Consider the following 27,450-nt stretch of genomic DNA (forward strand, 5'->3'; position numbering starts at 1 on the left):
CACCATATTAGTTGTACAGAATACAGCTTTGTTAATGAGAGTCATTTGATGATAATCATAAAATATTGTTGGAACTACAACTGTGTGTCCAGCTGTTTCTGTGTAATAAACAGGATGCAAAGGGCACACAAAGCATCCACTGTTGGCTATTGAGAGGTAGAATGCCACGAGTAACTTTTCGACACATGTTTTGATTTTCTTTCCATTTGTGGCTGGAAAATTGCTAACACAGGAAATTGAATGCAAAGCAGGACATGTAAAACTACAGGCTGAAAATGGAAAAGACAGGAGCATTTTTGGAATATAGTCTGCTGTAACTAGATTGCAATATGATTACAACATAAATATCGCACTACAAGTTATAAATATCAAATGGACTTCAAGTGGGGATCAAAACCATACCTTAAAAATGTTTTCCAGTTATCTAGAAAAGGGCTGATCCGTAAAGATCCAGTGGAATTCCACTAAGAAGGACGTGCAATCTGCGTGATGAGCTTATTTGTTAATATAATTATGGTTGTGCATGTGTGTTGGTAAGTTAAGTTATTCTTACTTTAGGGTAAATGTACATCTGCTGGCTTTGTTGGGGTCTGCAAAGAAATGCTGTATTGCAAAATGTATTTTTTTTAAATGTGTTACATTAATGATCCATTTGTTAATATTCTAGCTTTTATAAGTACAAAAGTAGTGATTTAGTAGGACGGTGTTTTTATCTATAAACTAGGGCAGCATTTGAATTTTACTTCATGAAAATGCATGGCCTTACAAATTAATTTTCAAATGGGTTTTGAAATGCAAATTGTTTTCAGACTAAATAGTCCACAAGTGAAAATGCCGTCCATGCTTCACTTTATGCAAAAATGTCTTCCCTTGCAAATACTCTCCCTGATTACTTTCCATAAATAAAAATGTTTTTGTTTTAAAGAAAAAAAAAAAAAAATGAAAAAAAAGCTTCTGTATTTTGTTTTTGCTGCTTACAAGTTTTTTTTTTGTTTTTTTTTGTAGTGTACATCAATATGTTTGCTAAACTAATGCTTTTAATAAGATGTTTTTTAGATTGAGGGCTATACATTTTGATTACTAGTGCAGATAATAAAGTGTTGCTTGTATCACAGGCTTAACAAGTGTAACACACAGGCACTTTGTATATTGAGTTGAAGAATTGGCCCCTGGCGTTAACCCAGAAACAAAGAATGTTTCCTCTTGTGTCGCTGAGGTTGTGCACTGCTCTGGTTTTGGCAGCATTGCTGATTTAGTGTATTTGTCTGTATTAAATCCAGAATGGCCTCTTCCTTCTGAAATGGCTCAGGGAATAAGTGTCTAACAGTAATGTCAAACCTCTGTATTGATCACTGCAGATAGAGGGCTCCATTATTATAGCTATTGAGCCCTCAGCAATTTGATACAGAGATACTGCATTCCAAACAAACCTTGAGCAGTGTACGAAGTCTTTTTTATCCCCACAGCTGTAGTATAGAAGCTGAAAGAGACTGGAAGAGAACAACTTGCTTATTTTACAGACTGTTTTTTGGCAGTTTGTCTTTTTTTGTTCGTGGTTTGCCCTTCCCTTCTCTGACGTTTTTTTTTTAGTTTTATTAAACTATTCCGATGCAAAGTACCCAGGATGGTGAAATCGTGTCTTAGATTAATGTTTTACAGAACAGTACTGCACTAGCCTTCCTCACTGTATCTCTTCTTTCTCTCTGTGTTTGAGACAGATTTGGAAACCAAACGAGAAATTTCCGCCTCTACTACGATGGCAAACATTTTGTTGGGGAAAAGCGATTCGAGTCCATCCACGACCTGGTGACTGATGGGCTGATCACTCTCTATATAGAAACCAAGGCAGCGGAGTACATTGCAAAGATGACAATCAATCCAATTTATGAGCACATCGGATACACCACGTTAAACCGAGAGCCAGCGCACAAGAAGCATGTGCCAGTCCTTAAAGAAGCACCAGACGGGAAAGAACCGCTGGCAGAAGATGCCAACCTGGAGGAGAGGGTAAGCAGCAGCACAGATTTGAGGTTCATTTTTAGTTTTGGGAACCATTTAGAAAAATCAACTCTGTCTTCATTTTCAATCTAGAAACTAGAATTAATTTAATAGTGATGTGGCATACACAAGATAAAACAAGAGCTGTATCCAGAATATAGCAGGAACATTTTGTAGGAATATAGAAAAATCTGGCATTCATCTGAATGCATAGGGTAACACTTGTATGCGTAAATGTGTTAAGTGACTGGGCACTGTGTTCAAGGAGTTATTTTCTAGGCATTTAGTGAAATGACAAATCAGATCAAGTTTTCAACTGTGGAGCTGGAATAAAGAAACCAGCTTCGACATGGTGAGATATTCAAAACAACATTATGTATGTCTTCTCATGGAGATTGTTTTCCTAATCCATATTCCAATTTTGATATTCAAGGTAGTTCATATAACTGCCTTTGTGTTAAATGTCCATGTTTTGGATATTGAATAGACATAAGGTATACAAGCTTATGATGTACTTATGTCTGTGAAGTCATATCTAAGACCTTGTGATATCACATAATAGCAGCATAATTTATTTATTTGTTTTGCATCGATCCACTTGGCCTTGATTCTATATTTGGTATGTTTTATAACCAGAGCACTCAAAGGTTTATTTTCAAAAAAAAAAAAAAAAAATACTCCTAAAGATCTGATTTGAAAGGGTTTAAAAATAGCTGTATTAGTTTCCGTGTCCTGGTTAATGTCCGGAAGATGTGTGTGTGTGTGTGTGTGTGTGTGTCAGAAGACTGCAGGATCAAAGCAAACCTTGGGGGATCTATTCAGAAGTACTTCCCATGTGGTTCTTGTTACTCAGCTCTGTTAATGTGACTGGGATGAAAAAGCAATCCTTGTGTTACTACAGTACTAAGTAAGGTTTGCACAGAATAATTTAATACTGTGCTGCGAATTATACTGCTGTCTCTTAAGGTTTACTATCAAAAGCTAAAGTAAGCAAGGTTTAGTTTATTAGTCTCCAGACTGCAGTATATCAAAAAGGATGATAATAAGCTTTTTTTTTTTTTTTTTAAAGAGACTTTCCCCATGGAGAAAATAATTATCGTTTTCAGAACTGTTGTTTCCAAAGTGTCATTGTGTTGTATTCATGTTGAGTACTTTTTTTCTGAGAACACATACACCAGACTCTAGGTACAACTGATGCATGAATTAATGACTTTGAAATACTGTAGCTGGTGGATAGCAGTATCCAGACAAGCCCTCAACCTGCATTTCAAAATATTGCAAGTCAATTATAATCCACTGTTTAGCTTTATTAGCATTTATTGCTGGTTCCTCTTTTTATTGTGCTGAAAATGTTTAGGTTCTTCAATTGTTTTGTATTAACGTTAATCAGGATATGCAGACATTTCAAACACTGACAACTATAGATACTGTACACTGTTGCATCCTGGTACCTTTGTTTGCAGGTAGACCATTAGAGTGTGTTTGGAATACAACACATGAAGTGATTAGGTACCAGCAAGTGGCAGCGAGTTGTATTTATAAAATCTGCATATCCCAATTAAAATATACATAACAAGCAAAGACCCAAAAGATCAGCACAAGAAATAGGGGGCAGTGATAGTGTTGCTAGCACTATTTAGAGTTAAGAAAATCAGTGGTAAAACTAGTTATCACTCCTTTTAATAGGGAATGCAAAATATAATGTAAGAGGTGGTGTAATGGCATAGCTAACCTTTGTCAAGCGCAGTGTATTTGTTCACTTTCCTTTGTTAAAACTTACAAACGTTCAGGCATATTAAGGGAGAAAAATGACACAGAGGAAAAAGGTTCCTGTAATATGTCCCATCTGGATGAATATGTAATGAGCCAGACAGCCCCAGTGATGCTCATTAATACTCCACCATTATCTCAAGAGTAAATATTCCTGTCATATAGGCTCAGTGCCTGCCACATGAGGAGCAATATCTTCAATGTGAGTTTTGAAAACAAGACACCTGGAATATTCCACCATTATCCTAAATATACTCCCTTAGAAGCTTATTTATTAAAGGGGGTATGTGAGACATGCCAAAGTACAGTACATTTAAATAAAGGCATTGAAATCAAAATTATTATTATTGTTTTACTAAATCTTAACAGAACGTAGCACTACAATATTTTGTCTTGCTAAATGTATCACAAGACACCTGGTATTTTGAGTTTGATTTAAAAAAAAAAAAAAGCCATTTCTTGAAAACAACTGGTCATTCCCTGAATGCATCTTTTATATTTTATAGACATCCCAGAAAAACTGCTCTTCCTGAACTGATTTGTTTAATTGCAGTCTGCGTCCACTTTTGAGTCACCAGTCTGGTGAGCTCCAGACTGAAGTTGAAGCTGGGTCATTTACAAACTCTTGTGTCACTTGGTGAACTAAGTGATGCACACAAATTATTTGCCAACTGTGTACTGTATCTGGAAATAAGCTAGAAATCTTTATCAACAACTTAATTGCTGTATGGCCCTCCAATGTCGTCTGACTTTTGGGGAATAAAATAAATCTATCTGTTACTCTTAATCCAAAAAAGCATTTAGTTATCAGAATCCTGACACACCCCACATCTTCTACTAGTATTGTTTTTTGAAATCTGAACAAAGCAGAGTATATTGAGGTTATGCTTGGTCTCTGTTAGTTAGCAATAAAGCAGCTGAATCATCTGCCGCCTTAGACCCTGATTAGCACTTCTCCAATGTTACTTTAGGTAAGGAAGACTAGTGCAAATCAGTCTCTGTGAAACCAGCTATTAGAATCCTAGCCCTCTTTGAACTTGGTCAAGAACTGTAACAGGCAATCAAGAAATCATGAACGCTTGATAGGTGAATTTGATTTCATGGCAGTAATTAATGCATTTCCATTTAAATCCCTGTGCAGTATTAGGTTAGAGCAAGTTACAGCCGATGTCAGCAGCTAAGAAGTTACAAAAATAGAGAATGTTTCCACACACTTGGTTAAGTCTGTTGACATATTCAGTCTTTGTAATATAAATATTTATGTGTAACTACATGAGAGAATTACACTTTCATTTTCTAATTCCTTACAGTAGTGCAATTTTTGTACAGCTTTCCATAAACGTGCACTCAAGAGTTGGTATAAACAGGAAATAAGCTGCCAGTCTGGCTGTTTAATTGGTGACTGTATTTCAGGGGAAAAGGTCATTGAGAAAAGTGTTGAACTCCAAAAATGAGACCCAAATTGATTTAAAATAAAAATAATTGTTTCAATGGCGCTCCCTAGTGCCTGGAGGTCGCTGGTTCGAGTCCAGGCTATTGTATTGCCGACCGTAGACAGGAGCTCCCAGGGTCCGACACACAATTGGCCAAGTGCCGCCCGGGGGGGAGGAGGGTGGGGGGCTTAGGTTGGCCAGAGTGTCCTCGGCTAACCAGCGACCCCTGTAGTCTGGCCGGGCGCCTGCGTGCTTGCCTGTAAGCTGCCCAGAACTTTGTTGTCCTCCGGCGCTGTAGCTCTTGGGTGGCTGCACAGTGAGTCTACAGTGTGAAAAAAAGCAGTTGGCTGACGGCACACGCTTCAGAGGACAGCGTGTTTTCGTTTTCGCCGCTCCCGAGTCAGCGCGGGTGTGGTAGCGGTGAGCTGAGCCTAAAAATAATTGTATATGCCAAATTGGGAGAATTGGCAGCTATTTCATTAATTTGCTTTCAGTACTGGAGCATGATATATAAATAAACAGTGGGTGCTTCGTACAGGAAATGTAAAAACAGCCTACGATATACAAAATTACTGACACTGCCTATTTTTAGATTGGTTTTTGGTCCGGGGGTCTGCAGATGAGTCTCCCTGCTCTTATTTCTATTCTAATGTATATTATTTCTATTGTAGTCCATTGGAGTATCTCACATTGTGTTGGTTTACACTTGGTTTGACCCAGCTTGTATAGTATGGTGTCTGGGGTTTGATTTGTTTTAACATTAATGAATAGAAATAAGGATCAGCTGTTATCTTTTTAAGACTACGTACATTTGACATGTTTATGGACCTCATATATCAAAAGATATGGTCCACTATCCTTTATTTACGAAATAGCTTTGTTGATGAGATCAAATTATTCCATGATGCTCATCATAAAACCATCCAGAAGCAACATTATCTGAATCTGGACAAGATAGCAAGCTGTGCATGTTTTTTAATGTATGGCGGATATTATAAGTACTCAAGCAGATTCACAAACAGTGTGTGTTTCCCTTAGTATTCCCTTGGGATCAAAAAGTGCAACACTCCTAAGCCCTTTTAATAAATACTCCTAAATCTGGTTTTAATTGCAAGAGATGTTGCTGTGACAGAAGCATTGGTAAATTTAAGTACATGGACAAACACAATTGCAGGCATATTAGATTTGTGGTTGTGAGATATATATATATATATATATAATGTCTTCATGCAACTGTGCAAAGTCCTAAGCTGCCTTCACCCGATTGTACAGCCAATGCCCAGTTAAGCTCTATCTATACATAGACTTGTTTTAGAAAGGCTCTCGTTTATATGTTGCCATGGAAACAGAACGTTTTATTAAAAATATATATATCCTTGTAATCTTCATGTACATTCTTAGGTGCATGCAAAACATATATTCCTATACATGTTACTACGTCATGACGCTCTCTGATGGGCAGCTTTATTTAAAACCAAACCGCTGCCATTGTCACTCTCGCTACAACAAGCTCAGTACAATAATACGTTAAAAATGTTGTATGCTTTAAGAAACATAGAACATTGTTGCGCCACTGGTGCATTATTGCCCCAAACCAACTCGAGACATATTATTGTTTGAATATATATTTGGACCCATATATTTTAGTTAGTTCAATATGTAATTGTTGTAATAACATTGTGATTGATTAAACCTCACTTGTGTGATTTAATCTTCAAATGTGTTAAATATAAATAGTTTTAGCAGTAAAAAAAAATGTAATCTTCTTTAGACCAGAATATTCATTATCGCTTTAGATTTTAACACCTTAACTGTGTGCTGGCAATGCTTCTGTGAAAAGTGCACATCATGATGAATTTGAATCCTATACAAATTGTGTTAGCCAAACTCTCTTAGGATCCCAATACAGACAACAACCTCTGGTGTTCTTAAAATATAGCTTTCCTCATTTCAGCAAACAAGATAAGTATTGGCGTGGACAGGAAAGTGCTGTTCCTATGGGAAACAGTGTCCACCACTGCAGATGTAAATCAGACTCATCCGGAATAGATAAACACAGAAACCTAGCCAATGTTTTTGTGTGTTTGCCTTGCTTACAATATAAACAGACTCTAAAAAAATCAAGTGAAGTCAAGAAAAGCTGTGCCCATTTTTATTTGAACTTCCAAAATGCTCCTGTAATCTTACCAGCTTTTGTTTTGTTAAAACGTGTTAGGGTAAAGGACACATATACTTAATTAAGCCTAGTGCTTATACAGATGCATTTTTAGGTCCCTCTAGATAACCGCTTATAGACTTGTATTGAAAGTACGTTTTTGAGGGTATCAGATGCTGGGGGGGTTATGAAGGCATTTGTCTCCTAAATCACTTACATTTTTCCATGTGCGCATTCTGAGTGATACTAATAGCTCTAATTTTGTATTTACTTCTGCAGCGATTTAGTATTTCTTTATACGTGTGACAAGGCAAACGTGCTATTTTGCAAGTGAGGCTTGCAACGTGTGATAACAATACATGCATTGTGAATTAATAGGCGCCAAGTCCCCTGATCATTTGATGGAGAAGCTGTCAGGTTGGGCATATTACAGCTACAGATGAGAAAGCTGAGCATTAAAATGACTGCTGAAATGCTGTCAGGCTTTATCATAATGTGCAGTTACAGCAACATTGTGCTGTGGAGAGAGGGAGCCCTTCTAAAACAAGTCTTTATTTATAACCAAGTTTATTAATTTACCGTTCCCTACAAAGCATTCAGCAGCTGTAGTTGACGCCTGTTTTATCACATTCTGGGGGAAGTTCCTTCCGTAGAAAGGCAAGGATTAGCCTTTTCAGAGTCTATTCTGTACAAGAAAAGCAGTAGGCCTACATGGTTGATGTGCAGTAAATTATGCAAAATCAAGGTCGTAAAACATTGCATTTTGTGTTGAAAGAGGGTGAAGATATAACTTCAATCATACAGAAAAAATCAGTAATATTGTAAACTAAACTAAGTTTCTTATAGTGTTCATCAAAATGAATCTGAATTAGTGGAACTTGTTTGTGACCACCAAGACTGGTACTTGACCGTCACAACAGAATGTATTCATCACCCTAGTTGTTCTGACACATGGTTTTAAAATCATTTTTCTTAACTCCTTTTAGCATTGTCATTGATCCCCACACACAAAGAACCAAAAGATCTTCAACAGAAGTAAATGGAGACCTCCTGATAATAATATAAATGCTAATAGGGAGATACTGTAAGAATATATTTTAAGACTTTGGTTGGCACTCCTAGATTATGTGGCTACCACAAATTGAAATAAAAAAATAAAAAAATGAGGTTAAAAGATAGAGCTCTGTGCTTTAAGCTTTAAAGATGAATGCTGTATAAATAACACAAATAAGGAACGAGCATTTCTTTTTACCTTTTGTATGCAAATATTACATCTTAGCAACCTAGCGTGCTTTATGTCCTGTGTGACCTTGATCTGTGTGTCTGGGTGTGTGTTTATGAATGGGCCCCATAAATCACTGTCCAGACCAGCCTGAGTGAACTCAATTATTTGTCTTGAATTATTGTACAATTCTTTTCTCACATTTGTGCAACTTAAACAAAAACAAGTGACTTTCAGGTACCTATCCACTAGTGTGCAGAAGGCAGCCAATGTTGAGATTAATGGGAAAGTCCGCCTCAAGGTCAGAGCGAAAAGGTAATGGAGTTATTGCCGACAGTACTCCTTTTCAGCAGCTCTGATAAAGTAAAAGGTTAAATGTATTTTGCTGAAGGGAGTGTAGGCGGCTTGGATTACAGCGATTTAGCAAGATGTTTTGTACTGAAATTAAGGTTATGTCATTTATGCTGAGCATCTAATCAGTTATGTAACTCCACGGTGCTTAAGGTTTTAATACAGATGCTTTGTTTTCTACACAGTTTGTAAAGTTAGTTCACACAGTAGAGCACATCTGGTTCTTTATTACCCCATGTGTCCTCTGAAGAGCTGTTTTGTGAATAATGATGATCATTAGAGTAAAGAAGCATAGTCAGGGGAAAAAAACCTACCTAATTATCTGTTTGTGAAGCTTCTATAATCCCTTATAAAGGTTTACCACAGTAAATTTGCACAGTGTTTTTTCATGGTTATACAACAGTATGTATTTACCATGGTTTGCCATGTTTTTTATATGCTTTACCATATCTCTGTGGGCTTTTATATTTGCCAATACATTACCATGCTTTCACTTTGCTTTTTCTATTGTTATTGATTATTTATTTTTTAGCCAACACCCTTATCCAGGGCGACCTTACAGTTGGTACAAAATATCACAATACAAAGTATCACATTGCAAAATATCACATTAGACTCACATTACATAGTAAACTTTTTTTAAGAGTATAATACAGTTTTCTTACTAAAGTGATAGTTATATTACCTTTTAATACTCTAGTTTATATAATGATGTTTTTATAGCTTTACAGTCTATTGAGCTACTGGTAATAAAGGGAAGGCATACAGAGTAATTTGACTTACTGCAGTTTTGGACCTCAGGACAGCATTATATAAGACATAACCTCAAGTGGTATTGCATTATTTCTGAAGAGCTTGCTGGGGCATTCCTGTTGCCTGCATTTCATTGTAGACTTGTAAAGGTTGAGCAGGTGGTCTTACAGTCATCCCTTATCCCTGAGGTGTTGTAGAACCTGGAGCTGTATGGCTGCAGTGTGTTGAAAGCCAGGTCTTTGCAGTGATCTTCAATTGAAGAGGTGATAATGATGTGTTTGGGGGATCCCAGTGGCTGTAACCTGCAATAATGCACTGAGGCACTGCAGAGCTTTTGAATACAGTCATCAGTGTTATAAAGGTTATTGTGAGTGGGTGTGTTTTTAGATAAAAAAACTAAACAGAAGAGCTGTTGGGTGTTTAAAATATTTTAGTTATTCCTGTCCTTGTCTTCTTGTATTACATAACCTTACATAAGCTACACTGCCTACATTGCTTTGGATACATTTTTTAAATTAATTAATCAAAACCTTGCAGTAGACCTAATCGCAGTATTTAATACTCCTTAATCTATCCCCTGTTAAGGAATAGCTGTATACTCATTCGACTAAAGAAGCATAGCCAGGAAAAAGTGTGTGTATCTGTGTGTGTGTGTGTATATATATATATATATATATATATCTATATCTATATATATATATAGATATAGATATAGATATAGATATAGATATATCTATATCTATATCTATATCTATATCTATATCTATATCTATATCTATATCTATATCTATATCTATATATATATATATATATATACAGTCACCTCCAGAATTATTGGCACCCTTGATAAAGATGAGCAAAAAAGATGTATAAAATAAACAACACAGGTAATGAGCTATATTTTATGCTCAGATATATGGGAAAACCATATTCTTTTATTCTAATACAATTGCTCAGAGTTTTTTTTATTAACTAGTAATAAAAAAAATTATCAAAAAGATAGGTGTCAGAATTATTGGCACCCCTAAAGATTCTTATAAGTAAAATCAAACAAAATTAAATCTGCATTAACATTCTACTTCAAGTTCATCTCAGTCTTAAGGAACTGTATTGTGGTTTGTAACATGCATATGAAATCCATTTGTCATCCATCACCATGGGGAAAGGCAAAGAACTCACAAATGAAAAGAGACAAATGGTTGTTGACCTTCATAAATCAGACAATGGGTACAAAACAATAGCTAAAAAAAACTAAATATACCACTTACCACCACGAAAGAAAGAACCATCCTGTTGAACAACCCTGTTCTGATGATTGAGCCAATAAAGCATTAAAAAAGGACATCAGCTTACATAACCCATCTGTCCCTACCTCCCCCTGCCTTTCTGAAAACAGCTTCCAATATTTAACTTCTATGTGGCGCATGAACAGTTAAACCGGTTTTGCTGAGATTGAGATAGAAGGTCACTGTGGATTTCACCAAGCTGTAGTTCCCATTTGTCATTTCCATAGGAGCAGACTTGATGAATGGCTAAATGGCAAACCTATGACAAATCATGTTTGTAGTCGGAATAACAAACAAGGCCTCGGAAAGGGCTGAACCCAGTATATTCACTATCGTTCTATAACACGCGAAACATGGAACAGCTTCTCAAGATACTCTGAATTTAGATTTTCTGTCTACCTTTGCTGAAAAATATGTATTTTAAGATGCGTTGACAGAATGTACAGGAGTGTGCACATTTATTAGAACACTCCATTGCTTCTGTTTTGATTTGTTGTGCATATGAAATCAAACCACTGTAACTGAAAATCTTGAGAAATTGTCAGAGTAGGCAAAATAGTGATTGTCTGATTTTAATTTGATAAGATGCAATTCATTAATTTAAATTAGTAAGTGAAAAGGAACACATAGCCACAAATGGTAAAAAGCATGTGACTTTTTAGAAGTTGTTTAAGATGCCTAATAAAAGCACAAAGTGGTCTAACATTTTCACGTGAGTGTTTATTGTTTCTATATCACTGATTACTGACCAAAAATTGAAATTATCACACCAAGGTTTTCATGCAGGTAGGTATATAAAGGATATAAATGACAAATCTTGGTGTTATAATACATTTACACACTACTGTGTTGGTCACTTTGAATAGGGCCATGAGAGATGGTATCAAGTAATGGATATTTTTCAAGGGCAACATAAAGTCTAGAGAGCTTCTTTGATCATGCTACTATTGATATATTAAACCATGCTAGTAAAAACAGGTTAGCAATATAATGTATTCTGCGGCTGTGATACTAGTATTAAAAAAAAAAAAAAAGTCTGGGAATGTAATTCTACAAAACATCCCTAAAGTATTTCCTTTGCTCAAGTGTTGGGGTCTATAATTTGGTTACACAATGTAAAAGTTTTCATAGCTTTCTTCTTTCTACTGGGTTCCTCAACATTCTGTCTTTCATGTTTAATTAAAACCAAATCCAGGATGTACAGAAAACACACTGAGGGTGGTGTTTCCACAGCATCAGGCATCATCATGTTTTTTGTGACAGGAGCTAAAGGCTTTCACCTGCTACCCTTTGCACCAAAATATGTCTGCAGCATTAATCGGAAAAACTTTAAAGACCAAGTCTTCACAAAAAATCTTAATTGTAACGGAATTGGTTTTGGTGTGAATTTAACCTCTGTTCACAAAACATTAAGCACCAAAAAATGAAGATTGACGGTCATATATACACATTCTGTATACAGTATATAGACATACATACACCCTTCATTGTGTCCCTTGTATTATTAAGTGGTCCATTAAACTGCTGAACCAGTTATAAGGTGGTATGACTCCTATTTCTCATTATGAGATGGAATAGTCTTAACTATGACTCCCAGCAACAGCATTAAAAGGAAGGGACACTGTGTGTTAAATATCATGTCGCTGTTCTGTAGAGTGGTTGTGAAGCAGTCTTACTTATTTTTCTTATTGAAGCTGTTATCAGATAGATGTTGATTTCAATGCCGGCACTACCAGCAGGTATCATTGCTTCAAAGCACAGCACTCTTTAAGTGCACCACCTTGCTCTGTGTTCTCCAATATGGGAATTGGCAAATGGCTTTGCAACTCAGTAGGGCTCCAATAAATTATCCAGTATGCAGCTTTCAAAATGTTGCTGACATTGCGGGCGATGCCAGCTTGCACCCTGACAGTGATTTCTTTGCTTCCCCAAAAAAATCCTAGCTGTATTTGAGAGCTGGGGATTTAGAAAAACTAGACGAGCTCTCAAAATGAATGCAAGTTTTCTGCTGGCGAGTCAAATAATAAAAAATAATGCTATTCATTTTGTTTAGTTTATAAAAATATAATGTTGTTGTACTTTAAGAAAATCTTAAAATCAAAACACCCTTATACAATACAAATCCTGAGCAATACCCCTCCCCCCTCCCCCCTCCCCGAGTACAACATTGATGCACAGTTAATTGGCTGGGAGTGCTTTTTAAAGCCAAGACATACAATATTCAGTGATGATGTATGACTCATTTATCCCTTATTATCGTCCCACTGAAGTGTGTGTGTGTGTGTGCGTGTTTTTGTCTTTATTTTTCTTGAGCCTTTATGAAAGCGGTGAGGGTGTTGTAGAGGCGATCAAGCAGGGCCAGCCTCCTGTTTATTGGTTAGCTGCTTTCTTAATGACCTGTCTCCTCCAGCGTGACTGTTGTAGCCCAGCCCCCTCCTGCACTACACTCGGCCTGGCAGCAGCTCTGTGGCTGGAGACTGATTGCAGGCAGTACATGCAGGAGCTGTGCTTTCCAGTGTGAATATCAGTTCAGAGAAGAGGAAAGGAGCTTAGATCCCTGATTTTTTTTAAATGTTCATCTTTTTTTGCCTCTCGATGTAACATGGAAGAATACAGAGAATGAGGGTTTATTACTATTGAGCATTGGTACAGGGTCGGGTTACTGTGTAGACTGAGCTGCTAATTTCACATCTCTCACTATTAAGGGAGAGAGAGTGTGTAACAGGGCCTTTTGAAATTGAAGTAAGAAGCTTTCTCTTCTTTATGTAACAATGCAACAAACAGTGTCCGTTCGCCAACGTGTGGGCTAGATTAATGTACAGAGAATTTAGTATCCAGCAAACCAGTACAAACCAGTGATACTGTACTGTACATCCACTTTGCAGTTTTCTGACTAGTTTTAGCTACAGCCGTATATTAGTTCATTTAATTGGGGAATCTTGTTCTCGGATATCAAAATGCCATCCAGGGAGTCGTGCTCGCGCAGGAAAGGGAACAAGTCCCTGGTTCACAAGTCAAAGCCAGAGACTCAGCAGCAGGATATACTGGCGGCTGCTCTGGGAATGAAGATGGGACCTCAGAAACCATCTGCAACTCTGTGGCAGCCTCTGAAACTGTTTGCTTATTCACAGCTGACTTCGCTGGTTAGGAGAGCCACTCTGAAGGAGAACGAGCGAACTCCTAAATATGAAAAAGTCCACAATTTCAAGGTAAGCAATGAAAAAAAGAAATAAAATGATGCATTCTTACTTTGTGATATTAGAGGAATGCTGGAGGTGTTGTTAAAATGTTTTTATTGGTTAATTTGGGAATATTGATGGAGAAGCTGGCCAATTGCTGGGGAGCAGTTAAAGAGTGTGTCCTGGTTTGGCTTCTGTCAGCAGATGTTTGTCATCCTCCCCTCTGTTGTAATTTAAGTGACTAATGGAGGGAACAGTATTAGTGGGAGACGGTGAAACTGCTGACATTAGCAAAACCACTACATTTATTTATTAATTTCTCTGTCTTGCTGTCCACTCCAGTTTGTAATATTTTAAGGGCCTCGCTGATAAAATCAGTACTGAGTTAACTGTACTACATTGCGGTTCCAGAAAAGCATAAATATTTCAGAGAATTACTATGGTTTCCCAACTACAACTAAGGCTCAACAAAGATGTGAAGTACAAGGCGATATATTTTTCATGCTAATTTCCTGAATTACTCCTTGCTATGGTGCAATATGGTGCTAAATAGTACATTATTATTGCAGCTTGTGTCCCCTCAAAATAAACCTTATACGTAACTCTAAATGTAACCCTCCATATATACTATTTATATATTCGCTGTGCATTGAGAATACTAAACAGGGTCAATTCACTTGGAGGTGATTTTGCATATTTCAAATGTCATTTGTCGTGGTATTGTAAATATGTCATGGCACAGCATTATCCACAGCACTAGATATGTATTAATTTCTATGCAAAGAAAAGGAATTAAATGTCATTGCCAGATACTTTCATTCAAACACGTTTAATGTATTTGGCAAGGTTAATTGCAACAATAGTGTTTTTAAATTGGGCTCTGCTAAATTTCAAGCCATTCGAAGCCTAAGCATTGCTCTGTTTTCTCTCTCTCTCTCTCTCTGGTTGATGTTGCTGCGGTTGCAACATTATTGCTTATTTCCATGACAACCCGCCCCCTCTTGCACTTGCATGTCACTAAGGACATATTGCCTCCCCCCGCTTGGGTGCCACATTTCAATTTTTAATTTAATGAACACCGCCTAAATATTTATTTTCATCCTTTAAAACAGAATGATCTCTTATCGATTCCATATATGTTTCTATTTCTGTATGTGCATGCAGTAAAAACAAAGGAGCACTTTGCCAAACAAGGTCTTCCTCTAATGTTATTCTAATAAGTGAGTGTTTGCCAATCCTGTTTTGTTGCTTTCCCTTTTTTCGTAGGTTCACACGTTTAGGGGGCCTCACTGGTGTGAATACTGTGCCAACTTCATGTGGGGTCTCATTGCTCAGGGAGTGAAATGTGCAGGTACTTGAACTCACATTTCTTTTATCCTATGATGTTGCTTTGACTTGTGCTTAGGTCCTTTTAATCCTTTTTGACAGTGTAAAATAATACTCCGGAAAGTCTAAGAATTCACTGCAGCTGTTTCTTATTATGATTTTTTTGAGGTTCTTCTAGAAAAAGCGGCAAAGCTAAAGTGAATGGTGAATGTGTTGAGTGTTACTGGGGACTTTACATCCCCTTTTAAGGATTAGAGCGAACATTTCAAATAATTGTGTTTTATCTACTTTATTGAATTTCCCAGTGGAAGGAGACGAATAGTATCTGTTGCGTCCACTGTTATTTTCTGCTAGATCTATAATGCAGATTAAAGGTTAACGACAGACACAGTTCTGTAGCTCACATATTCCTACTATATTTAGACAGTGGGATGAAAAATGTAATGAATTCTAAGTCCCAGAGCCCTAGGACGATATGGTTATAATCCTGTACTGTATAAACATTTAAATAATCCTGAATCTGTCCCAGGGCTACCAGGGTATTATATATAGCGCATCAATGTGGCATTACAACAGCTGTGCATTTTAGTGTAGGAAGATATATAACACAACATATATAACACAACAAGCAAGAGGTAGTTGGACGCACTCTAAGTGGAGACAGAAGTTCTTAAATAGCACTGTTCCTGTGGAGAGAGCACATAGTGAGTCGTATTGTTTTGTACAGCCAACTAAATCTCAGTTTGCCAAATGCGTCTGGCTCACTACATGAGCTCACAAAAACACAGAGCAGCCATGTTGGATGTTTGTGAGCTGCTGGGGAAGTACAGCCCAAATCCTACAACACATTGCTGTAGCAGTTGGTACAGATTAATAAAAACAACACTGTCTCTCTTATCAACTGTGTTATTCACCTGTTAATGGTCCCCTTCCAGCCAAAAGACCAAAATGATTACTATGCCATATTGTAATAGGTAATTAACATTGATTTGATGGGGTAATTATTATTATTGATCTGCATCTTCCATAGCGGGTGTTGTAGAAATTCTATTGCTTGATCCAATACAACATAAAGAAAGTTCACATTGTGTAATACATGAGCTGTATGTAAACAGGATGTTGATTGTGAAAGGAAATACTAGGTCATATTTTCTTTTGAAAAATGTCTGCCCTAATTAAAATAATGACGTAAAGACTAATTCATTTGAAACCAAACTGTATAAGTGTTTTAGAAACCAGCATATGTAAGGCAATAATTTTACAGTTTCTTTTGATACCTTTTAATTTAAAATATCGACATTTTGTAAATAGATTAGTTGATTATTTTCCAAGCCTAATAACAAAATTATGATAAGTGCAATTAATGGTCAGCATGTCTCTGCTTTGTTTATGCAATGCCATATCTTCTCCTCAAAATCTACCTGCAGCCTAATTTTGTCATACCCATGCATGAAAACAAGGCTGGCAGGCCTGGTTAATAGAGAAGGGCCCCAAGCAGTTTGAAAGATTTACATAAGTGTATGCAAATTCTCAAAAGCTAAACCAGCTAGTGCACTCAAATGTTTTAATGTGCCTTTTTAATGAAGATTTAGAAATCCCTTGGAGATTACGACAAGAAAGTACATTTTAAAATAACCATTGTGTATCTGTTTCTTTTTTATGGTAAATTATTAATTGGGCACTAACAGTGCTTGTGGGGATACAGGTTCTGTTGGCAAATATCTTAATCTAGTACAGGCACAAGCAACTACGGTATTGAGGGCAATTCCACAACACTTTGTATAAGGTATTATGAAATAATGAACTGCTGAAGACCTGGATTAAGGTGTAATTGCTTTGATTTAAGTATTTTAGGGTTGGGTTGGAAACAATTCCTGGATTGGAATGGCCATTGCTTTGCACCTCTGATCCACCATGAAATTAAGATCTTGTTTTGAAGAAATACAACATACCATAGTGATTCTAACCGGACCACGAAGACTGGTTTTAAGTAAGAGACTGAATACAGTTATTTCATCAAGTACTAGAATGATTGTCATCTCCCAAAGTAATTCCATTTCTGCATCATTGAAAATAAATAACACATTTCAAACTCCTTCAGGGAATGGGGAAAAAAATGTTAATCAAGCTTGAAGATTCGCGTTCCAGTAATGTGAAAACAACATAACATCATATAACAAAGAAATGACTTCTCTGTTGTACTGGATGCATGATTTACACCGCAGTTCAACTATTTTTATGCTTGTTGTAATGATGTTTTATCAACAACTTTGAGCAGCTGCTTAGTCCAGCTATTTGTATTCAAGAGATGTATTTTCACAAGACATTTTTTTAATATCCTAGCCCAGTATGCATTAATTTGAGGAAGCACAAGTTTTTGCACTGATTTATAATTTCAGAAAATTGCTTCTTGCAGGCATTTCTCTCGGTGCCATATCCATTTTTAACAGCCTAAATTGGTTTAAACCTAATTTCTTTTATATCATAAATAATTCAGTGATTCTGAGTAGAGCTCATAAAAAGTCAAATGCAGTCTCTTCAGTATTTATACTGAATATACATACATACATACATACATACATACATACATACATACATACAGTACCGTGAAAAAGTATTTGCCCCCTGTCTGATTTTCTGCATTTTTGCATATTTTTGTCACTGAATGTTATCAGATCTTCAACCAAAACCTAATATTAGATAAAAAGGATCCTGGGGGGGGGAGTGTATACAATTTGTTTTACGTTAGAAAAAGTGGGTGAATTTGCTATTTCTGGCCTCAAAGGACTAATCAACATTTAATTGGGCAGCTGAGCTGAAGCCTTGTTTACAAACCCAGTGATGCATACAGTAAATGTAAGATCAACCTGGGCATTCATCAGGATAACTCAAAAGATATATATTTTATATATATATATATATATATATATATATGACTACTGTATTCACTCCTGTTAAATCACTGCTAGACTGTACCTTAAAGAGTACATAAGAACCTTTTTATTTTATTGTGTTACATGTTCCCATGTGTTGCTACAACTGTTTACGTAAGGTGTGTGTTGTTTTGGGTTTTTTTTTTTACATTTTGACCACTTTTTTAAAAATTTTAAATTGCATTCTGTGCCACAAGATGGCTTCCTATGTACCTGCAAGGACGACTCAGAACTACATTTCCCATCATTCTCCTGCTCACTGGTAAATCCATATGTTACATATGTAAACACTTGTAGCAACACATGGGAACATGTAATACAATAAAATAAAAAGGTCCTTATTTACCCTTTAAGCAATTTGTTACTAACAGGTCAAACTAAATGAATAGACTAGCTCCTCTTTCTTAGTTGATGCACCAATAGGAATGCACCAAATGTTTTTGCCAAGGGGAATAGGCATGTGTCGGTATATTATTTTAACCCTTTCTCAGCTGTATGTGGACATTTAGTTTAAAAGGTTGTTCCTCGCTTTGAACTGTATTTGGTTCTGTATGGTACAGGAATACCCGATTTCCCCTCTTCTTTTTTTCTTTCTTCAGACTGTGGTTTAAATGTTCACAAGCAATGTTCCAAGGTGGTTCCAAATGACTGCAAGCCAGACCTGAAGCATGTCAAAAAGGTCTACAGCTGTGACCTTACCACGCTGGTAAAAGCCCACAACACAAAGCGGCCAATGGTGGTAGACATGTGCATACGAGAAATCGAGTCTAGAGGTAAGAACCATCAGAAATTCCAGATCCCCATCCATGGAGCTTACTGTGTCTTTATCCAGGGGGCAAGGGGGCAGAGGACTGAGATGGTCTATTGATTTCCATAAGATTGTTATTTAACTGTATTCTCCCATTTAGTCATTTTTCTCCCTTTAAAATTTTTGCTGAGTTTTATATGTATTATCATTTAGTAATTCATTATTCTTTTTAAAATGGCTATAAATTTGAATTATTGGAACGTTCATCTTTAATCCTAAACAAGCAGTTCAGCCTTTTTACAGCCATCCCAGTGAGATTGTTGTTTTGAGAAAGCGTGGCTCAGTGTGGTTAATTATCCTGACATGACAGGGAATAAGTAATTATGCTCAGAGCCGTTTTTGTTCACTGTACTAATCCTTGAAGATGAGGTCACCTGTACTGTAATTAATGCAAATGTATTTGTCTTAACAAGGGCAATGATAGCAAGTCTCTCAACACTGTGGCTGCATTGACCAGCCGGCCCATTTAGATGTTTACAGACAACCATCACCAGAAAGCACAACTCTAGCACAACTTCGGTAGCAGGTCACCATTTTTATGTATGTCACCGTACATACATAAATGCATTTTTAAAAGAAGCTCATATATCTTTCACTACTGTAACAGAAGTATAGTTTCATTATTTTTGGAAGAGGCTTTTAAGGTTTGCACTTAATTTATTTTAATTAGTAGTTTTTCATTTAAAACCCAAGTTAAACAGTTGAGATTAACCTTTAATATCCTGCGTTCTTCATCGTACACCGTTTCAACCAGTTTTAGACAGTATGAAACAAAATGGGACATTTCCAGAAGAGTTCTTGAACAACATACAGTAGTAAGCTCAACCTTAGCTGGTCTCCTGTAGATCTGGTCCCCTTTTAGGTTTATTATTGGTATCTTCACCTTGTGACATTGCATCTTTTATAGGTCTGAAGTCAGAAGGGCTGTATAGAGTATCAGGGTTCAGTGACTTAATAGAAGACGTCAAGTTGGCATTCGACAGAGGTATGTTTTCATTGAACCTTTCAGCCCAATAATAAACCAACTTAACCATAGCCATGTGTGCAAAAGTAGAATGTAACTTAATAGGGTAATTGAATTACAACACGTTGGTATTTTAATAGTTTCATATACAACTGCATACCAAGCTGTGAAACATTACAGTGCAAGCCCACATAAGTAAAGTGACTTCAAAGAGGAATGCAGGCATGCCTTTGCAGACCTTTTAAACATTATTTTCAAATGCACAGTTAAATAAAGGATAATAGTTTTATAAATGTCCATCAGAAATGTAGACAAATTGGCTGCATTATCATAGAGGGGAATTCTTATGTGTGTTTGACAGTAATTACATTTGTACAAATGAAGATTCATAGAAAATTATATATTTATCTCAGTATTTATAAAGCTAAGATAAATTGCTGTCAGATATATCTATATGTATAGTTTATTGGGCCTAACTCCAGCCCTATCCCTAATACACACAAGCAATCTGCATAAACATGATTCAAACTGGGGTAGATGAAGCAGTCTTTGCTTTTTGATATTACAGGAAAGTGGGTACATGATGTAGAAACTAGTGATTACTGCCCTCCACAAAGGGAAGATTAAAAATCAGATAGGAATCTGCAGTTAATGACAGCTGTTAAGACCAAGTACTATGTCAGCTATACATTCAGTATGATGTTTGAGTAGATACAGACCAAAAGATGTTTATTATTATATTGATTGTCTGCCTGTGATGCTTCCTCAGAGAATAGCCATTTGTTGACCTGCAGCAGAACTAGACCAGACTTTCTCTTTTATAAAGCTCTTCATTAGTTAGACTGAAAGGGACAGAATAACTGACAGCTTCCAGCGTTCAAAGGCAATGGGATTTATCTTGCCTCTTACAGCTGCCTCGTATTGCTTTACCCCCTGAAACCGTGTTTAAATAAAAAATGCCACTGTGCTGTCTGTGTGTGTGCTGTGAATTTAATCAGGGGGGCTCTTTCTGTGTGCTATATATTTTAAATGTAATTCCTTACCTACAGATGGCGAAAAGGCAGATATTTCTGTGAATGTTTATGAAGATATCAATATTATCACTGGTGCACTTAAACTGTACTTCAGGGATTTGCCCATTCCCGTGATCACATACGATGCCTACCCGAGATTTATTGAAGCTGCAAGTGAGTAAATAATGAAATAAAGATGTCTTTTTATAGTTGGGCGTAAATCAAACGCAGGTAAAAATGAACAACACATTGTTGTGTTTATGTGAAATATGCAGTTCTTTAAACTGAAAAAATACTGTATGTATACAGATGCATTTTAAAAATGAACCAGGGACATTTTAAACTATGCAGCTTTGAGTGCCTCTAAGGAAAAAACAATATCATAATTTTTCAAGGATGACTTTAAATGCTTTCTTTCTTTATGTTTTATTTAATTATATATTTTAATATTTATGAAGTAAGAGACCCTAGTGCTCCACACCATATTTACTGTGTGGTGTATTTTATATTGCCATAGGGACCATGGCACATTTACCACTCATGCATGAATGCTTAACTGAACAGATTATTATTGCAGAGCTCACAGACCCTGATGAGCAGCTAGAGGCCCTTCATGAAGCACTGAAGCTTTTGCCACCTGCACACTGTGAAACACTGAGGTATCTCATGGGGCACTTGAAGAGGTAATTGCCATGAACTGTAGATACATACATTTTGCCTCCTATTAATCTTTGGTCATAGTTAAAATTACTTGCATTTCAAAGACAAGCATCTCCACCAGTGTTAGCAAGTAAACTAGAATTGGATTCGGAATCTCTCTGTCCAACGAAGCTAGAATAGGAGGTCAAGGGCAGCGCTGCAGTAGTGTCCCTTTAGACTTTTCAAATGGAAGTGAATATATTAGAAATTAAAAGTTTGACTGCACACTAAGGAGAGCATTGGAAATATAGTACTGAAGCTAATAAAAGGAAAAGCGACGCAGTAAATCATTTAGTTGTAGAAACCACTTAATACATACTGTAGGACAGATTAATAGTTAGAGTACTACAGTGTAAATTCCACGGCATTGTGTCCTAAATGATATTATTTGAAATCTAGTGAGAATGGTTTCCATATTACCCCATATCCGATGACTGTGAATTAGTTCCACTTGCTAATCATCCTGTGCTCCTCTTCCAGGGTGACTCTCAATGAGAAGGACAGTCTCATGAATGCTGAGAACCTGGGGATTGTGTTTGGTCCCACCCTGATGCGAGCACCAGACCTGGATGCAATGGCATCTCTCAATGACATTCGCTATCAGAGACAGGTGGTGGAGTCCCTGATAAACAATGAGGACATTTTGTTTTAAAAAAAAGTGTACTGAACTCAATGGATGAAGGAAATATGTTTTTTTTGTTAGATTCAGCTTTGAGGCTGAAATGTTAATTGTTGTTTTGTTTTTTGTTTTTTTTTGCATAGAGACTTGAAAAGGAAGGAAAGTTTTTATTGTAATTTCACACTCCAATGGACCTGATAAAAAGAGACCTTTTTCCCCCCTATTGCTGGGTGTGGATTATGTATTTAAAGCTAACCCTGTTGCATGACTGACTCCCCATTTTTGTCGGGGGTTGTTTTACAGAAATGGACCAAACTTGGCGGAGTTTCTTTATTTTGGATAGGTGTAATTCAGCATGTGTTTAAGTATGTGAAGTCGTAAAGGTTGTGACTTGGCTTTTCTCTTGTCCTGTGAATGTAGTTCATATTGCAATATGGGCAGATTTTGTAAAACACTATATCTGGATGTTACATAGATACTGTATTAAGTTCTTTTACCCTGTATTTGATTTGTTTTTTTATATTTTCTTTTGGGTCAAGCCTCTTTCTAACAGAAATAAAGTAATCTTGTGTACTCTCAATGTTAACTGAAGTAACCCTGTCTTCACAAGCTGTTGCACTGCATGTGCAACATTTTGTTATTGTTTAGTTGTAAGTTTTTTGCATTTGGTTTCCGCATGCATATGCTATATATATATATATATATATATATATATATATATATATATATATATATATATATATATATATAAATAATTAATTTATTAAATCTTGATTTCAAGAATCATATGTGTTGTGTTGAACTTTATGATGTACATCATATACAAGCTCCCAAGTTTGTTGATTAACCAGGCTGTTAAATACATAATTTAACAGAGGCATTATAAATAGCTTGTATTACTGTACATCTCAACGTGTGGCAGACATCTTCCCCAGCATAGAACACGTGACAAAATTCTAAAGGTTAAAAACAACTATTTATGTTTGATAATAGTTTGAGTACAACTTAGTTTATATGGTGTGTAATAAGTTAAAACGTTGTGTGTATGGTGTCTCTTATCACAAGACATCATTTTTCACAGTATCAGCAGCTAGGACCTAAACTTTACATCACTTCTACTATAAGAGACAACACACAGACAACATATTAGCTTATACAATACAATACCATATATTGACATCATAACATATGTATTTATGTATTAAACCACAAATAAGCCCACATCCTTTTACCACCCTTGTCATTGTATTCATATGAAACAGAGATTACTTCTTTATAAATGACTTATTTTTTAAATAACAATACTCACCTGTATATGCTTTCTAACACTGCTGTTAATTAAGATTGTTTTGAGGGGAAATAAACCTGTTCCACAGACTCTTTGCAGCATGTTATTCTTATTAGATATTTGCCCAACACATTCATTCCAATTGTAAGAATTACTAAAAAGGATTTAAAAAAAAGAAAACAAATAAGAGTAGTGATCCCCCACCATACATAAAGAGCTCTTTATTTGTATAAAAATGAAAGTGCTTTCTAATATACTTGATAATCAGGGGGTTTGCTTGTCCTGGAGGTAATCTGGAGTCTGTAAATTGACAGTCCCATTCCCTTCGATGCAGAGGGGCTGAGGTTTTTTGACAGCGCACCAAGCAGAACTGCATGCAATCAGATCAAGCTGAGCCAGTCAAGAACCATGTACACGTGAAATATCCCACAGACAGGCTGCCAGCATTTTTTAAGCTGTTGTAAATCCTATTACCATATTAAAATTGTTTTTATCTACAGTTGACAATTTTGGAAACACTAGCTTTTAGGTCGAATTAATGAAAGTTGACCTTTTCATTTCTGGCAGCTTGTGTTTAATTTCACACTGCTGCACTGCAAGTGTGTATGTTAACAGTAATGCTATATTGCATTGCTTTGTATATATTTTATTTAAATACTGAACCTTGACTGACTTACTTTCTTAATTAATATAGCGTAATATTTTACTGGTACCATTGGTTATTTCCAGATCAGTTCCTCTAAGCACAGTCACATACAGTTTCAGGATCCACAGCAGTGTTTCTGTTTTACACTGCATGGTGTTCTTAGTTAGGCAATCCTCCCTGTGCTTGTGATGATTTTAAAGCTGACAGTAAGAGAAATTTAGACCATTTTTGTTTAGGCAACATCGTCTCATGACGCAGCTGCTAGCTTGCAGGTTATTTTAAAATATCCTCCAGTCTACAGTGCTTGTGTTTGCTTCTAAATCTGAATATACAGCATTCAACTGTCTGGCTTTTCACTCCACTTTAAATGTAATACATTGAGAAAGACTTCTAGCTGAAACATTGGTCATAGGATTTTGCAAACTTGCTTTTAGTATTGCTACAAACACTTGGAGATAATGTGGGATCATATACTTTCTTTAAACACAGGGATGATTGAAATTGACCCCCCTGAAATAGAATTCCTTGTACCCTTTTGATATGCATCTGTAACATGTTTAATTCATTCCTCCCATCAATCTTGTAAAACCTTTAAGCATGTACAAAAAGCTGCAACACTCTGCTTTTATAATATTAACCAGATCCGCAAAGCAAGCACTCCAGGCGGTAATACTCTCGCATTTAGCAGCTTACAGCATGCAGAAAAAGTACCTACTTTTATTTTTTTTCTTTGCTTAGTCAATTGCCAGTGAGAACCCATTCATAATATTGTAATCAAAAAATGAGTTATTTTATATGCTATATATTGTCTATTTTATATAATCATTTTGAGCTGTGTGACATATCCCACTTCACAGAAATTATTTGCTATTTTTTGCATGCTTTCAAATGTATACTGTAAATCCACTCAACTCATTAAAGCATCTTGTATAACAATGCAATAGCATTTCCCTTCAAATAGATTTCATTGCACATGTTAAACATGAATGTAACAAATGTAATTATTTCAAAGTATAACCTGGAAACCTTTCTTATACACTTTCCATATGTGCTGCCAAACACTAATCAAAGCTGACAGACTAGGAGTAGTACATTTCTGTGGAAATACATATGCTCTGTCTCACTGTCCCAACCCGGTCAAAGCAATTCAAAACATATGGCTAGAGATTTAAGTCATTGTCACTTCAAAGGGTCCTTTGATATTGACCGGTCAGTAAATTTATTTTGTTATCTAAACTGAAACATTACCTTAACATTCTCTGGAGATAATTGTTGCTAAGAAAATACAATCCCACAATTAGCCTTCTGGCATATTTGTGGGGGGAGGGGGGAATGAATGTAATTGCATTATACGTCCAACAAGCTGATCTACACATTTTTAAAGGTGTAGTGTGCCATACAGTTTTCAAAATGGTTTTCACATGTAGAACAAATGTCACTCCTAAAGGATTTTCCTTTAAAAAATGTCAACGGTATATATTTGGCTAAAACATTAGCTTTTCTCTTGTTGTCAATTTTTACCCCAAAATGTGTATTCATCAGGATGAGCACAGTGAGAGATGCCAAGGAGCTTCAAATGTACTCTTCTTTCTTAGCTATTTATAATGTTTAAAATCATTCTAAAGTCTGTTGCTTCATACTGAATTTTAATAATTCGTCTCAGAATCCATTTGGCATTATCCGTGCCTTTGGAATCTTTGTCGCCAGCTCCTTTGGGGTACTTCCTGATTCCAAAGAAATTGGGTGCCCTTTCTACAATATCTTGTAGTAATAAAGGTTGAAAGGTCACCACATTATGTGATTTCGTTAGAATCTGGAACCCTAAAAAGGAGTCAGCCACTACAACAACAACAACAATTCAAATTTCTAGAGCGGCTTTCATCACAAAGATCCCAAGGCACTTCACGCACACAAACACATGAACAATTAAACCATTACATTAAAAACAGTCTAATAAAGAATTTGATAAACAAAAATTAAAAGAGAGACAGAATCTGTATTCTGTAAATGGAAAAATGTATAATTCAGTATTCCAAACAAATATGCAGAACATACTGTTTGTATTGTGAGGTTATGTGAGAACTGATGTAACCAGAATACAAGCTGCATCCCTTCACAGAGCAAAGGTCACAAGCACTGAGACAGGCAAAGCAGGGTGTGCACAAACATGGATTCCATTATTATTCAATAATTGAACAATGTCCCACACATCTTATCCAGGATACTGTTGTTCTAAGTAAGCATGAGTGTAATATTTATTCGAATAATACTGGAATATTGACTATGTGCAGGACTCTGTGAATGCCTGCTCAAGGCTAATTCTCTTATATAACCTCAGGATAAGAATGCCATTTTAAATTCGACTTGCAAACAAACAGATTACGTAATATGTATTCAAAACACTCATACTCAGTATAATAATAAAGTATTTAGAATATATATATATATATATATATATATATATATATATATATATATATATATATATATACATTCAGGAGTTACAATATATATATATATATATATATATATATATATATATATATATATATATATATATATATATATATATATATATCGATTTTATAAGCATCAACAATTTACTCAAAGCCTCCACTAGTGTTTTCCACTATTATAATAACTTTGACTGTTATTAATACAGCTTTGTTTGGGTGGGCAGAAACCAAGCTTGTCATTTAGCAATCTTTAATTCACATTGATCAGAATCTTCAAAAACTTGTGATCACAACAACTCAATGTAAGCTGTACATGAGCAGCTAATATGAAGTGTTGTAGTAGCTAATCCATCACATTTACCCAGTGGTTCTCAACAGGGAGTGGGGTGGGGTGCAAGAAGCATCCAGATTGCACTATCAGGCATGATCCCTCTAGTGGACAAGCAGCAAGTATACAGATTTCTGGCCATTACTAAAATGGCAAAGAATTGACAAACATGTGCCATGTTTCTAAACATTACATTTGAAATAAATAAATAAATAGTGGAAAT

The 27,450-nt window shown here is 36.0% G+C and overlaps 1 protein-coding gene across 3 annotated transcripts in view; it reads left to right on the forward strand.

The window, feature by feature from the left end:
- Positions 1–23,886, forward strand: part of chn1 (chimerin 1) — a 46,332-nt gene extending 22,446 nt beyond the window's left edge. For 2 of the 3 annotated variants that reach the window (XM_034044927.3, XM_034044928.3), the window contains exons 7-14: positions 1,719–2,007; positions 14,100–14,177; positions 15,414–15,498; positions 19,006–19,179; positions 20,122–20,199; positions 21,228–21,365; positions 21,769–21,874; positions 22,371–23,886. In XM_034044927.3, coding sequence (XP_033900818.1) covers positions 1,719–2,007; positions 14,100–14,177; positions 15,414–15,498; positions 19,006–19,179; positions 20,122–20,199; positions 21,228–21,365; positions 21,769–21,874; positions 22,371–22,542 — 1,120 coding nt within the window. In that variant the 3' untranslated portion in view covers positions 22,543–23,886. Of the gene's footprint in view, positions 1–286; positions 534–1,718; positions 2,008–14,099; positions 14,178–15,413; positions 15,499–19,005; positions 19,180–20,121; positions 20,200–21,227; positions 21,366–21,768; positions 21,875–22,370 lie in introns of those variants that run through there. The other variant, XM_059033666.1, reaches the window with a different exon arrangement.
- The last annotated feature ends 3,564 nt before the right edge of the window (positions 23,887–27,450 follow it).

This window comes from Acipenser ruthenus, chromosome 11, assembly GCF_902713425.1.
Source record: "Acipenser ruthenus chromosome 11, fAciRut3.2 maternal haplotype, whole genome shotgun sequence".
Classification (NCBI taxonomy): Eukaryota; Metazoa; Chordata; class Actinopteri; order Acipenseriformes; family Acipenseridae; genus Acipenser; species Acipenser ruthenus.